The sequence below is a fragment of the Gadus morhua genome, chromosome 13, assembly GCF_902167405.1.
Source record: "Gadus morhua chromosome 13, gadMor3.0, whole genome shotgun sequence".
Lineage (NCBI taxonomy): Eukaryota > Metazoa > Chordata > Actinopteri > Gadiformes > Gadidae > Gadus > Gadus morhua.
In genome coordinates this window covers 18,463,109-18,478,120 of record NC_044060.1, presented here as the reverse complement: position 1 = coordinate 18,478,120, position 15,012 = coordinate 18,463,109, and the positions used below count along the sequence as shown (strand labels likewise).

Below are 15,012 nucleotides of genomic sequence, written 5' to 3'. Positions count from 1 at the left end.
ACGCTAGCCTGGCTCGCTCCTCGCGCATCTGTGTTCGCGCTGGTGCATGATTGCGCGTCCAGGTACTTGGAATGGGTGGAGTCAGAGTCAGCGTTGAAGGAGAGGAGGTAGGACCATTTGAGTTGTGTGTTTTCAAAATCTGCTGGCGTTTCGCAAATCCCATACCCAACCTTTAAGGGTTTACGGTATTGCTTGTTTCACTGGCACTAAAATTATTCATCGATTTGGAAAATTATTGTTATAAATCGGGCGATTATGGATGGGGCCTCAATAATCAATCATTTCAAACTTCATCAGCTTTAAAATATCAGCTATTCTGTATTTTAACTCCAATTTATTCAAACTGGTTATCACTTTAGCTATTTGTTTAACTCCTCACTTTGTTTCAAACTTTTTTATTTTTTTTAAATGGTGTCCATGTTTACATTGTTTACTCCATTTAGCCTTCTGAACTCTGTTCAAATCTTTTCACTTGATTTAAGCCATTCAACATGTCTTAAACTATGCGGCTTCATGAAAACATTTTCAACCTCACTTTGCATCAGCACTCACCGCATATTCTGCAGGAAATGCATTAGGCTCCTCCACAGATGCTTTTGGTATGGCTAGATGGAGTTCTTCTGTTTCATAATTTGGAAAGTGAATGTCGGTGAATTGTGAGATCCATTCCCTTGAAATAAATGATGAATCATTTCAATATTTTAATGACTTTGTGGAAAATGTTTAATCCAATTTGAAGATATCCAACCAGAAACACTGTCTCCTACTTTCTCTTACTCTCTTTCCTGTGAGCTGTGTTTTTCAGTCCCTAGAGTGAGAAGAATAAAACAAGAAAATATGGCCTATATATTACCAACATGTGTGAGTATGATTAGCATTACATTATGTTTTAAAATCTGTGACAATCTGTAACTCATGATTGAGCAAATAAAATACAATGTCATCAGATAAGCTTTGTCACAATCTGCCATTGGACTTAATGACATAGCAAATCAATTGTGATGGGAGTGCCAACCCAGATGCATGCTGGAAAGATCAGTCTACCAGCTTACCAGGAGAAACCAACCATTTAACCAACATTCTCAACACTCATTGGAAATCATTCCAGTAAATTCTGTTGTTTAATTGTAGGTGGTCAAATGTCCGTACTTTGCAACTTTCTGGAGGGTTATGATAAGGGTTTCACTTTTTTATCAAATGTATCTTAAGAAACACCTTTAGCCTACCCACAACACTATAATCCCTTTATACATTAACAAACTCCCTTTATACATTAACAAAACATTGAACAAAGTTCAATGTTTGTTGGATTGAACATTACACTCAAACTTAAAATTATTTTTTTAGATAATGTCTAACAAGATGATTGCTATTTCTCAGTTCTATATCGATTTTTCCATGACTAAAATAATAACTCTACTTATCTTCCTCATCCAATTAGGCAAATGTGTCTTAGTATAAGAGCGGACAAGTTTAAACCCCATTTTCTGGTACAGGGCCACGCCGGCTGTTTGAGCAGTGGTGGTCACCAAGGTAACCTTTGAAATCCCACGCTGCTTGCAGAAATCCAGGACTGTCTGGACCATTCTGGATCCGTGGCCCGACCGGCGTATCGCAGAGGAGACGATCATTCTGAACAATTCGCCGTACCTCTCAGCACCGTTCTTCTTGGCCACCACAGCCACCATACCCACAACCTTCCTGGTGGCAACAGTTTCTGCCACCCAGAAGCAGTCGTCTGGCTGGGCCATGTAGCTCGCCGGTATGTCCTGCATGTCCTTCTTGAGCCCGTCTCTTAAATAGCCAGTAAACAACTTGTGGCAGCAGTAGTAGACTAGGCCCGTCCAGCCAGAAACAAGCACAAGGGCTCCTAAACCAGAGGCCAGGAGGTAGCCAGTGACGCCCAGACACAGGGAGAAGCACAGGTAGAGCGGGCTGCTCATAGCCCTTTTAAAACAGGGCCAGATGTGTTCCTCCACGCCTTGGGAGAACAGAGAAAGGACCTTCTCCTTGTCAGGGTCCTGGTACCAGAGGTGGGTAGGAACACGCTACATTTACTCCGTTACAAATACTTGAGTAACTTTTTGGATAAATTATAATTTTAGGAGTAGTTTTATTGCAACATACTTTTACTTTTACTTGAGTAAATATTTGAAGAAAGAACGGTACTTTTACGCCGTTCCATTTGGCTACGTGACGGTCGTTACTTTGTTTTTTTAGATCTTTTCTTTTATTACATGCGAGATCTATTTCTATCACGTGAATATTCCTTAGCCCAAGTGAAGGAGTTCAAGTACCTCGGGGTCTTGCTCGCGAGTGAGGGTACTATGGAGCGTGAGATTGGCCGGAGAATCGGAGCAGCGGGGGCGGTATTGCGTTCGCTTTACCGCACCGTTGTTACGAAAAGAGAGTTGAGTCGCAAGGCAAAGCTCTCGATCTACCGGTCGATCTTCGTTCCTATCCTCACCTATGGTCATGAGGGTTGGGTGATGGCCGAAAGGACGAGATCGCGGGTACAAGCGGCCGAGAGGCAATTTAATAACGCCTGCACAGGCACGCACGCACAACGCAGAGTGGTAATCGGGAGAGTTGGGAAAATAAGCTGGATACGGAGTGGGTGAAAAACTGTGTGTGTGTGTGTGTGTGTGTGTGTGTGTGTGTGTGTGTGTGTGTGTGTGTGTGTGTGTGTGTGTGTGTGTGTGTGTGTGTGTGTGTGTGTGTGTGTGTGTGTGTGTGTGTGTGTGTGTGTGTGTGTGTGTTCGAGCCTGCATGAGAGTTCAATGTTGTCATTAGCTGTAACGTCTTTCTGACCAATCGCAGTTCAAGGCCGACCTGGGCTGTGCCACTTCGGGAGGGGGCGCTCAGTTACTCCCCTCTAGACAAAACCGAATTGGTTGCGACGTTGACCCGGCGCCCCCCGAAACGTTAACGGGCCACAGGGAATTCCATGCTTAAAAGCACCCAGGCTACTATGCGGCGAGCTGGGGCTCTCATGTTTTCCCCTGCGGTGTATTCCTTGTCCGCATCCCCTGCCATCCAGTTGTCATACGATTCATGCAGACTGGTTTTGAACGGCTGATTCCATGGATGTACTTTGTTAATAATGTTAGTTAACAGTTATACGTGTATTGGTTTTAATTAATCTAATTTTGGATAAACCGAATTTATTTTAATTTTATTTAAAGGTTGATGTATTTAATTTTGCAAAGATTTAATTTGTTATTGTTTTAGTTCAAGGGTTATACATTTTATTTTTAAAGACCTTATTTATTTTATTTAAAAGGATGTTATTTACATTATCTTTATTTGAACATTGCTGTTTTATATTTTGTTGGTGTCTATTTTGTACCGTTTGTGTTGCTCTGTTTATTTAAAAAATAAATCGGAGCAACTCAGTACTTGAGTAGTCTTTTCACTGCATACTTTTTTACTCTTACTTGAGTAATTATTACGAGTACTTTTACTTCTACTTGAGTAATTATAATCTTAAAGTAACAGTACTTTTACTTGAGTACATTTTTAGCTACTCTGCCCACCACTGCCTGGTACCTACGAATTGTCACCTGCATGTCTACGATTCGGAAGGAAATGACAAAGAAGTCAGATGTGTGAGTTATGACCGTATGGAACCATTTCAATACTACAATGCCCAATGGTAATCTTTATTTTGTGTGTTACAGTAAAAGGCAACATATTAAGAATACAATAATAATATGCGCAGGATTACGATCAACTACTACTACACCTTGGTGACCACCACTGCTCAAACAGCCGGCGTGGCCCTGTACCAGAAAATGGGGTTTAAACTTGTCCGCTCTTATACTAAGACACATTTGCCTAATTGGATGATGAAGATAACTAGAGTTAATACAATAACAAAGTAGGCAAAAACACATTATTATTTTATAACTAAAAATATGGCTGACTTTTAAGTGGGTAGTAGCCTATAGAGTGGGTTATTTGTTTGCGTAAATTCCTAAAATGTGCTTTACAATAATACATGAGAATGTCATGACACCAGTTGCATGTACATTCGAGTTTTATGCGTACTAGGTCTAATGCGTCGTTGGCTCTGAACGGCAATTCAACCCATGATGCAAAGGTCTACTTTTGTTGCACTACCAGCAACAACATGATTTCACTGCAAGGTAAAATAGACGGCACTTACCCTTAAATAGTCTGATTATCTGCACTGATCTTATTCATCCAACCTGTGCAAGAAGTTAACCTCAACCCAAAGACTTTCAAGGAGGAGGGATTTTTTAATGGCGGTGGCTATTCGTACGGCGACCGTAAGAATAGCAATTAGGCTATTCCAGAGCTATAGAGAGAGAGAGTTGATACACGCTATGATCTCGCCGACAGGGTGGTCACGTGGTTGTCACGTGGTTCATGTAAGCCTCAATAGTTCCAAACACGCCGCGCAGTCAATGTTTTTCTATGGGACGACAGCAGAGATTTCAATATTGAATGGTAAATATGAATGAAAAAAACACGTACAAGTATTTGTCTGACTGTTATGGCATTATTGCATATTTGTAAATGTCAGTTTTACATTCAGAGTGGTTGGGGGACAACTGAAAGCTATCTGTAAGTATTACTTAGATACGTTTTTATGTTTGAGGGAAAGCTTCACGTTCGTGTTAGCATACTGGCTTAACCTTAACTTTTACCATACATCTGTTGAAATCAAAGTAATCAAGATGTTTTACCATGATCATTTTACGATATGAGCCACACAAAGTATCAAATATATTGAAGAATAACTCATTACGCTTGGATCAATGAAATCGTTTTTTTTTTTTTTATCAAACTATTAGTGTGACAAGAACAAGTGAGTGTGATTGTGTGAACAGATTCAACAATGGACACAGCAGGGAACACTATAATATACTTAGGGCAAACCATTAACATATAACGTTGAAAATATACTATACTTTATGCCATTACAATACTTATAATAGCCCTGAGCAAATTCAAAATCGGTTTAGATCAATGGTCATACCATGGTTGGCTGTGCAGCGTTTGGATGCTCCAATCGTCCGAGAAGGGTTACCACATGTATGGCTTCCCCAAGGACCAAGAGCACAGGAAGAAATGGATGGCAATGGTCAGCCGTCAAAACGTATAAGTGACAGGGGTCAGCAACCGTCAAAAACTATGCAATGTAAGTAATGTTCAAATCACTTGATAGCATTTCAAAGGGCATAATAATTCATTTCTAAGTGTTGAGAATTATGACTTTTCAATGTTATTTGAAGTGCAATGGAAATTGATCTTGCAAGCCTACCTATAAGGTACACTTTGAAGATGACCAATTCACTGGCACAAAAAGAGAAGGGATGTTGAAGCTGAGGCCCGATGCAGTCCCAACAGTTTTCATTCATAGCCCTAAGCCGAAGAGGAGGAAACCCCCTTCTGTGAGGGTGCCTCCAGAACCAAGTGCAACGGACCACACATATTTCACCAAATTAAACTTCGGTATGATCCATGCAGCTAACAATATTCCCCATTTCATGTAATTCAAGGATAGACTACACTCCTAATGAGATTACATAATTCATATTTGTACATTCAGTTTAAAAAACAACCAGAGGTCAGGGATTCTCTGAGGATTTGCACACAATGTAGATAATCGACACATTTCTACCCAATTAACAATTGCCGGTAGATCCATTTATACATTTTATTGGTTTCTGATTGTGGCAGATGATTTAATTCACATTGCAGAAATGATTCGCTTTAATTAATTTTCTTACATTGGCTTACATTGGAGATGACAGTAGTTGCAAATGCAAAGGCAAAATACATATACCAGCAACATTACCTTGTAATTATTACAGAGATTGAGGGAGAAATTGAGGTGGATTTCAAGAGCGATGAAAAGGACATGACAGGAGACACAGAGAGCAATCAAGAGGCCACTTTGCCAGGGGCAGGTGATCCAGGGCCAGCTGCTCCAGGGACCAGACTGCCAGGGACTGATGGGGCGACTGTGGAGGACCAAATAAGGCAACTAGAAAAGGAAAAATGTATGAGAAGGAGAGCAGAGAGGGCTCTTGTAAAACAAAAAAGAATAAATTTGGCACCAAGAAAGAGAAACAATTCAGTCAACAAGAAGTTAAAACGAAAAAGCCACACAGGTTAAATTCACCGCCCATCATAATCAGCATTGTTGAAGCGGCGGCATCTGTAGGGCTTCATGTGCTGAACATCACCCTTTCCAGGATATAATTAAACAAATACACTGTTATTTCTACTAGCTATCAAATCATAAAACCCGTCCTTAAATCAACCTAAATGATCCTAGTAATCCAACATAAATAACTAACTAAATAAAAGTTAGATTCACTACTGAACTTCGTAATTGTTGGTGTAGATACCTTCACATGGTGAAGTCGAGCTCACAAACCAGCAGGCAATCGGTCGTCTACCAAGATAAAAATATCTATAATTACGCTGTGCATATACAAATAAATGTCAGTATATGCATCATAAAAGGAACTCTAATACAATAGACAGTTGACAATTCAAAAGAGGTAGCTATTTAATCAATTTACCCCTGGAGATAACTTCACAGGTGGTGAAGTCGAGCTAACAAACTAGCAGGCAATCGGTCGTCTACCAAGACAAATATATATATTATTGCGCCGTGCATATTCAAATAAATATCAGTATATTCATCATAAAAGGACCTCTAATCATGTGAAGCATGATTACCGGTTGCTTTCCAAAATGTCTGGTAGGTTCTTGTATGTGGATGGGTGTGGTGACGTATATCATATGCGTCGAGAGCAGCGAAGAGCTGTAGTACACAAAGCGGCCTCACATAAAACCTAAAATTATCAAAGTTCTTCACGAAAATTTTTAGTTTTCTTTGCATGAAAAATTATCATTTAAATCCACAAACAACATATGTGTAATCCAGGGCATATAAAGACTGGGACCAGAAAATAATTATTTTCTCTCCATTGACACCCATTCATATTTTTTGATCTCATAGGTCCCATGAGCTCTACCGGAAGGGGCAGTGGCGTAACTATCGGTAAGCAGGGTATGCGGGTGCGTACGGGCCCGGGGCCAATCAGGGGCCCCAAAAAAAAATAAAAAAAAAATATATATATATTGCTCCCCCCCCCCCCCCCCCCCCCCCCCCCCCCCCGTCAACAATCGTAACGGGGGGGGGGGGGCCCGCCTTGAACATCCTGCATACGGGCCCGTCGTTGCCTTGTTACGCCACTGGGAAGGGACGTGACTTCGCCACTCTATTCGTACGGCAGCTTGTCACGTGACCGCACTTGACCTATCAGTCTGCTCGGCACAGCCCGTAAAAATAGCCATGGTAATATAGTAATTAATTATAGTAATTAACCCTAACCCTAACCATAAACTGCTGTGAAAATAGACTAATGCAGTATTTTTACGGCGCGCCGTAAGCATAGCCACTAGCTATTATTATGGCGCGCCGTAAGCACAGCCACTACCTTGTCTTAATGTAACTCACCTCTGATTAAGCCTTTGAGATGCAGATGACTTAAACTTCTGTCCTCCATGGATACAAGCATAATCGATTTCAGGATACTTTAACTCTGTCGGAATGTTCAATTTACTTTTGCTACGGTAATGTGTCTTCAATGATTGTATTCCACGTGAACTCCTCTTGTAGAACTGCACATTATGTTTTCTTTGATAATCCTCCACTGCCTTCTGCAACTCAATGCAGAAAATGTAGCACCCACAAACAAACCATCCTCCGCCATTTAGTCCAAAAGAAAACCGTAACAATAGAAAACTCCTTATAATTAGCCGTACGAATAGCCACTGTCTTTTTTATTTTCCCCCGATTAATGGTGCGTTCCAGAGCCCATCCAAACCAGTGGGACGTGGGACTTTCCAACTAAGAAAAGTGCACTGTCGAAGTGGAACATCCCACCGTCGAAGTGGATCCTCCTACTATCGAACTGGTGGGTGATCGACCTACCCCCACTTCACCAAGTAGGAGCTAGTACAGTTCAGGTAGGATAAGTCCCACATCCCATTTCTTTGGATGGGCTCTGGAACGCACCAAAAGCCCTGTCCCAGAGAATCCCATCATGATAACAAGAACAAGTAGTTTGTTAATTACTAACCGTTGTCCTCCTCAACCTCATATTTTGTCAAAGTGTTTAAGTGTGGGTTTTTTAACACTTGGAATGAGTTAGTACCACTTTGCTGATCACCTCCTTTTACATATTACTCACAACAGCCGACTCTTCTAACTTTAAAGGCCTCGTGTCAGATAAACACTTGACTAAAGGCCTTGACAAGCCCCAAACCTGAGAGCCTAAGAGATGGCCAATCGTTCTCCCTGAAGCAGAGCTGCCCCCTGGGAGAGACACAGGGCCACCAGTCCCTGGAGAAGATGGACGGGGTCAATGGTGTGCCTGAGGGCACTGTTCATCGGATTATGTTGTGTTCACTATTGAACGTAGGCCATCCATTGCACTAGTAGACCTATGTGTTACAATTTTGAAGAGGTGCACGTAAGACGAGGCATATTCGCGGAAACATTAACAAAAACAACGTATTGTTCTCATTTGATAAGTTATAGAAATGAAAATGCAATGTTTTATGTCTGTTGAAAAAAGCACTCTGAAAACCAATCATACCGGTTAAAATAATCTTAGGTCAGCACTCCTTATAGAGTGCTTTTCAGATGAATTCAATTATCTTCTGTTGTAGAATATACCACAACCATGAATAGTGTAATCCAATGTTCACATGAGGAGTGAAGGAGGATGACAGGGTGACGTTTCCTCCCAAATAGACCATAGAGCAATGATGCAATTGGTAGGGTTCCCCAACAACCTGCCCCAACCAGCGACAAGATCGACCCACGATAACTTACTCTTTGTTCCTCTATTGTTTCCTCTCTCTCTCGTTGGTCTCCTCTCTCTCTCATGATTGAGCAAATAAAATACAATGTCATCAGATAAGCTTTGTCACATAATATCTATACGACAAATACAATTTGCTTTGTGGGAGTGTTCATTTTAAACAAAACTATTTTAATATTGTCTTCATAAGTGCCACTCATAAAACCATTTACTACACTCTTGACGACAATACAAACCTGTGACACTATATGCATACACAAGTGTTTTGTTCATGAGACTGAACCATACATTCAGATTTATGAAATGTTAATGTGTAACGACATAAAGCAATATTTAACATGATCAGAGTTGGATATTTCTCAGTTCTATATAGATTTTTCCATGACTACAATAGTAACTCTTGTTATCTTCCTCATCCAATTAGCGATGCGTGCCTTAGAATCTGAGCGGACATGTTTAAACCCCATTTTCCGGTACAGGGCAATGGCAGCCGTTTGTGTAGACGTGGTCCCCAGGGTAACCATGGACATCCCACGCTGCTTGCAGAAGTCCAGGACTGTATGAACCATTCTGGATCCAAGGCCCGTCCGGCGCATCGCAGACGAGACAATCATTCTGAACAATTCGCCGTACCTCTCTGCATCGTTCTTCTTGGCCACCACAGCCACCATACCCACAACCTTCCCGGTGGCAACGGTCTCTGCCACCCAGAAGCAGTCGTCTGGCTGGGCCATGAAGCTCGCCGCTATGTCCTGCATGTCCGTCTTGAGGCTGTCTCTGACAAAGTCAGCAAAAAACTTATGGCAGCAGTAGTAGACTAGGCCCGCCCAGCCAGAAACTAGCACAAGGGCTCCTAAACCAGAGGCCAGGAGGTAGCCAGTGACGCCCAGACCCAGGGAGAAGCACAGGTAGAGCGGACTGCTCATAGCATTTGTAAAACATGGCCAGATGTGTTCCTCTATTCCTTGGGAAAACAGGGACAGGACTGTCTCCTTGTCAGGGTCCTGGTACCTACGAATGGTCAACTCCATGTCTACGAGAGGGAAGGAAAGGACAAAGAAGTCAGATGGTTGAGAAATTACAGTATGGAACCATTTCAATATTACAATGTCCAATTAGGTGGTTATCTGTCCTAAATCCAGTGGTAAACTTTTATTGGATGTCTTAAATTATTCAAAGGCAATAGATTAATAACAACGATCAACGACATTATAATAAAAAAGTTGGCTAGTACACATTATTCTTATACAACAAAATATGGAATGGGATACTTTAATTATTAGTGGGTAGTAGCCTATAGACTTGCGTTATTTGTTTGGGTGAATATCACCAATTTTCTTCAAAAGAATACATCAACATGTCAGCAGTTGCATAAATATTCTATGTGTAGTAGCTCTAATACGTCACAATTGGCTCTGAAAGGCATGCACCGCCATGGTGCAAAGGTCTTTTTTAGTTTCTCTAACATTAACAAAATGTGTGCAGGCAAATGATCATTCAAACGAATGGCTTGATTTCACTGCAAAGTAAAAAAGGTGTCACTTACCCTTAAGTAGTCCGATTATGTGCACTGATCAGATTCATCCAACCTGATGCAAGAAGTTGGCCTCGACTCAATGACTTTCAAAGAGGAAGGATTCTTTAACTTCACACAACAAAGCAACGTCGTAGAGAATCCTGTAATGATCACATGAACAAGTAGTTTGTTAATAACTAACCCTAGATGCTTCGGTTCAAAGTGCAGAAAACGTAAGCAGTAGCCAATTCTATTCAGTGAAGGAGAAACATTCCCCTATATATATTCACATACACAGAGGGCCTAACATTTGGCTAATGAGAGATTTACCGACACTAGCACAAAGGAGTAGACCCGTGAGTCCTGCCATTTGAGATAGCCCTAAATTAAAAGTAATGGACTGATTATTTACTACAGCCTACATTAACTTTTCTTTATTCAATTTCAAGCAGTGCTTCAAACATCAATAAGCCAAGGATTTTAAACAAGATGTTGTTGAATAGTGCTGTTGGGATTGAGGATGGCCGATAATCATTATTTCTGTTTTCCTTGTTTGGGAGAAAATGACTGTTCCCTCTGAACAGGGCCCTTAGTTCACTCTGCCTTTTCCCACACTGGTTTCTAAGATGCTGTCAAGATATTACTTATAGTTCCTTTATAGTAATTTGTAAGTGTAATATTACTCACAACAGCGGACTCTTCTAACTTTAAAGGCCTTGTGTCAGACATTTAGTTGGGAACCAGGAAAACACTGGACTAAAAGCCTTGACAAGCCCCACAGCTGGACGGAAGATGGACGGGGGGCAATGGTGTGCCGAGGGCACTGGTCATCGGATTATGTTGCGTTCACTGTTGAATTTAGGCCATCCATTGCACTAGTAGTCCTACCTGTTACAATCAAAAGAACATATTGTTCTCATTTGATAAGTTATAGAAATGAAAATGCAATGTTTTATGTTTGTTAAAAAAGGCACTCTGAAAATCATTCACACCGGTTTAAATAATCTTAGGTCAGCACTCCTTATGGGAGTGCTTTTCAGATTAATTCAACATCTTCTGTTGTAGAATATACCACAACCATGATAAGTGTAATCCTATGTTCACATGATGAGTGAAGGAGGGTGATACCAATCAGGGGGCAGTTTCCTCCCAAATAGACCCCAGAGACAAGAAGCAACAACACGGCTACACGGCTGACCCCCGCTACCATCCTCTTACTTCCTCTCTCTCCCTTTGTGTGTTTAATTCATCACAAACAATCAGTATATCAGTAAATATAAGTATATTCTTTATTATAACAAAATGTAACTCATAAATGAGCAAATAACATGTAATCAAATAAGCTTTGTAACATAATATATTATTATATCATAACTTTATGTTAGACGATTTCATTACATTAATCGATTACATTTAGCTTTGTGGGAGTGTTCAAAAATACTATTTTTATATTGTCATCAGAAGTGCTCATAAACGCTTGACACTTGACAATACAAACATATTACACTTAAACATATTACACTTAATGCATACACAAGTGTTATGTTTATGAGAAGGGACCATATATTAAAATGTATAAAATGATTGTCTAAAATTATATGGAGTGATATTTAACACGATCAGCGTTTTATATTTCCCAGTTCTATATAGATTTTTCCATGACTACAATAGTAACTCTAGTTATCTTCATCATCCAATTAGCGACATGTGTTTTAGTATATGAGCGGACATGTTTAAACCCCAATTTCTGGTACAGGGCAATGGCAGCCGTTTGAGTGGAGGAGGTCTCCAAAATAACCTTGGACATCCCACGCTGCTTGCAGAAGTCCAGGACTGCCTGAGTCATTCTGGATCCAAGGCCCGTCCGGCGTGTCGCAGACGATATAATCATTCTGAACAATTCGCCGTACCTCTCTGCACCGTTCTTCTTGGCCACCACAGCCACCATACCCACCACCTTCCCTGTGGCAACAGTCTCTGCCACCCAGAAGCAGTCGTCTGGCTGGGCCATGTAGCTCGCCTGTATGTCCTGCATGTCCGCCTGCAGCCTGCCCCTGACATAGTCAGCATACAACTTGTGGCAGCAGTAGTAGACTAGGCCCGCCCAGCCAGACACAAGCACAAGGGCTCCTAAACCAGAGGCCAGGAGGTAGCCAGTGACGCCCAGACCCAGGGAGAAGCACAGGTAGAGCGGGCTGCTCATAGCATTCTTAAAACTTGGCCCGATGTGTTCCTGTATGCCTTGGGAAAACAGGGACCTGACCGTCTCCTTGTCAGGGTCCTGGTAGTTACGAATTCGCAACTGCATGTCTACGTTTGGGAAGGAAATTAAAAATAAATCAGATTTGTGAGAAATTATGGTATGGACCCCTTTAAATATTCCAATGCCCAATTAGGCTCTTTGGTTATCTTTTATGTGTGTTACATAAGTCCAATTCAATGTATGAATGACGCATATAATAATGCTTCAGTTAAATACATGAACAAAGTAGGTTAGAATACATTCGTGTAACAAAACATTGATTGGGTTTGAGTTTCTGTCGTGAATTTGCATTTAAGGAATTCATTAACATCCTAGCAGTGGCTCAATGCTAGTCGATCGCGTACTAGGCATGGACATATTGGTACTAGGTCTAACAGGCCTACAATTGATACAAATACAAGCTCTACTTTTGTTGCGTGACCCGGAACAAAATGTATGCAGGCCAATGATCATTCGAACAAATAGCATTATTTCCCTGCAAATTAAAACAAAAGGCATTACTCACTTTTAAATAGTCTGAAATTCCACTATGTGCAAGAACTAAACTTCATGGGATAACGGAGTGGTTTTCTGCCGAATGCAAAACCCTTTTACAAATATAAACCAACAGCCCTGAGAATCACGGAGCGGTCACATGATCTATTCTAGCGTACTAACTTCGGTGGCCGTTGTTCAAAGTGCAGAACAAAATAACCTGTATCCAAACATCGGGGCGTACAGTAAACGTAGACCTATTAATGAATAACAACGACGTATATTCAGTTTTTGTCGAGAATTAATTCATGGCTTATACCCCCCTACCCCCCGCCAAATAAGCCACTCCCATTTGCCACTTTGAGCGAATGTTTTTGGTTGAAACACGATTTTCTTACACTATTATTTAATAATAATTTGTCAAATGTTCAAAATACTTTGTAAAGAAAACATATATTTACACTCATATAGGGCCTAATTGCTTTATGGGTGATTAACAGGAGTTGTCTTTAAAAGAGACATGATGTTTTCACTAATGATCTCATCGGTTCATGATCTGTAGCCTTAGCCTAAAACATGTTTTGGTGTGTCACATGCCTTTTGCAAATGTACATATTTCTTTAGTTTTACTGCAAGCAGCAGGGACGTAATAATAATATGTAATAGGAATGTAAGACAATACACTATTAAACAATATTTACAATAATACAACATTAATGAAAGGGTTAGGCTTAGACTTGACATTCGGGTAAACGTTTCCATGGTAACAGGGAGCTCGACCAATCAAAGACGTCATGTTACACTTAGTATGATGTATGATTACTTACTTAGGATGATGGAGTGTTGTGGTTTCAAACGACATCGCGTTTTTCAAACAACTAAAAGCTCCCTTCTTTACCTTGTGGCTTCTACAGGAGCATATACCATTGTTTCACAATAAACGGCTCGTGGTAAGTATAACTTGGATGGTTACGACACTATGGCTTTTAATCAAAATCTCTATGGGGAAAATGAATGGGATTTCTACTCCTGGAACCACACTGCTCTACGCTCTATTGCATGACATTAGTTCTAAACTTTAACATTTCTTCAAAATGCGAATAATGGTGCCTCAAAACTGATCTGGCCCTGCCAAAACAAAACATAAGAAAACAGCAACAGAGCCGAAGTCGGGATTCTTGTGACAAGTTGGTGGTGCAGATGTTGCAATGTTAATAATTGTTTGGGAGCCAATGGGTTTCATCCACTTACCAAGCCCAGTATTGTTATTGTGTGTTCCAGATGCCTCGGACGCCAGCCTTCCGAGTTGCACTTGTAACTTATTTTCCTGTCTCGTAGCACTTATAGCGTTCCCGTTTGTCTTTGTGATAGTCTCATGTAAATGTAAATTTATTTGTAAAGCACATTTAAAAAACAACAGTTGACCAAAGTGCTAAAAAAACAAAACAAATAAAGATAAAAAAAACAACAATAAAACGGATGACGCTAATAACAGTTGGAAACGGTGATTTATCAAATATAATTCACCGCCGGAGTTGTGAAGGGCCCATACAAGTGAACGGAGCGTTAATAATATAAATAATATTATATAAAATAAATGTTCTTTTTTTTTTTTAGATCTGTGCCTCAAGTGGGGGGCACAAGCATGTGGGGGGCGGGCCCGGCCCCCTATGGCCCGCCCATAGCGACGGGCCTGGGCAACGTAATTGCCCGCGATTGCATAGCCAACATGGTCTTATTATAGCCCGATCATTAACTAAAAAACACATAGATAAAGAATAAAGCATCCAGCATATGATTTCAATAATGTATGATTGAGGGCATGCGCAATCCGCATTACGCAACAGGGATGGTCGCACAGTGGAATGCTGATGGAAACCAGC

The 15,012-nt window shown here is 40.8% G+C and overlaps 3 protein-coding genes across 4 annotated transcripts; all 3 read right to left on the bottom strand.

The window, feature by feature from the left end:
* Positions 1–684: 684 nt before the first annotated feature.
* LOC115557326 (N-acetyltransferase family 8 member 3-like) lies at positions 685–4,359 on the bottom strand. The gene is made up of 3 exons (XM_030375063.1): positions 4,169–4,359; positions 3,543–3,571; positions 685–2,021 (listed from the first exon to the last, which is right to left on the bottom strand). The coding sequence occupies exons 2-3, from the start codon at positions 3,567–3,569 to the stop codon at positions 1,383–1,385; spliced, it is 666 nt and encodes a 221-aa protein (XP_030230923.1). The 5' UTR covers positions 3,570–3,571; positions 4,169–4,359; the 3' UTR covers positions 685–1,382.
* Positions 4,360–6,370: 2,011 nt separating this feature from the next.
* Positions 6,371–11,543, bottom strand: LOC115557323 (N-acetyltransferase family 8 member 7). 2 transcript variants are annotated; one of them, XM_030375061.1, is made up of 3 exons: positions 10,423–11,543; positions 9,311–9,909; positions 6,371–6,430 (listed from the first exon to the last, which is right to left on the bottom strand). In XM_030375061.1, exons 2-3 carry the CDS (start codon positions 9,905–9,907, stop codon positions 6,386–6,388), a joined length of 642 nt encoding a protein of 213 aa, XP_030230921.1. In that variant the 5' UTR covers positions 9,908–9,909; positions 10,423–11,543; the 3' UTR covers positions 6,371–6,385. The 2 variants fall into 2 exon arrangements, with proteins under 2 accessions (XP_030230921.1, XP_030230920.1); XM_030375060.1 differs by lacking the exon at positions 6,371–6,430 and having other exon boundaries at positions 9,027–9,909; positions 10,423–10,553; positions 11,080–11,543.
* A 116-nt stretch (positions 11,544–11,659) lies between these two features.
* On the bottom strand, positions 11,660–13,466 carry LOC115557325 (N-acetyltransferase family 8 member 7). The gene is made up of 2 exons (XM_030375062.1): positions 13,161–13,466; positions 11,660–12,702 (listed from the first exon to the last, which is right to left on the bottom strand). The coding sequence occupies exon 2, from the start codon at positions 12,698–12,700 to the stop codon at positions 12,035–12,037; it is 666 nt and encodes a 221-aa protein (XP_030230922.1). The 5' UTR covers positions 12,701–12,702; positions 13,161–13,466; the 3' UTR covers positions 11,660–12,034.
* Between the last annotated feature and the right edge of the window lie 1,546 nt (positions 13,467–15,012).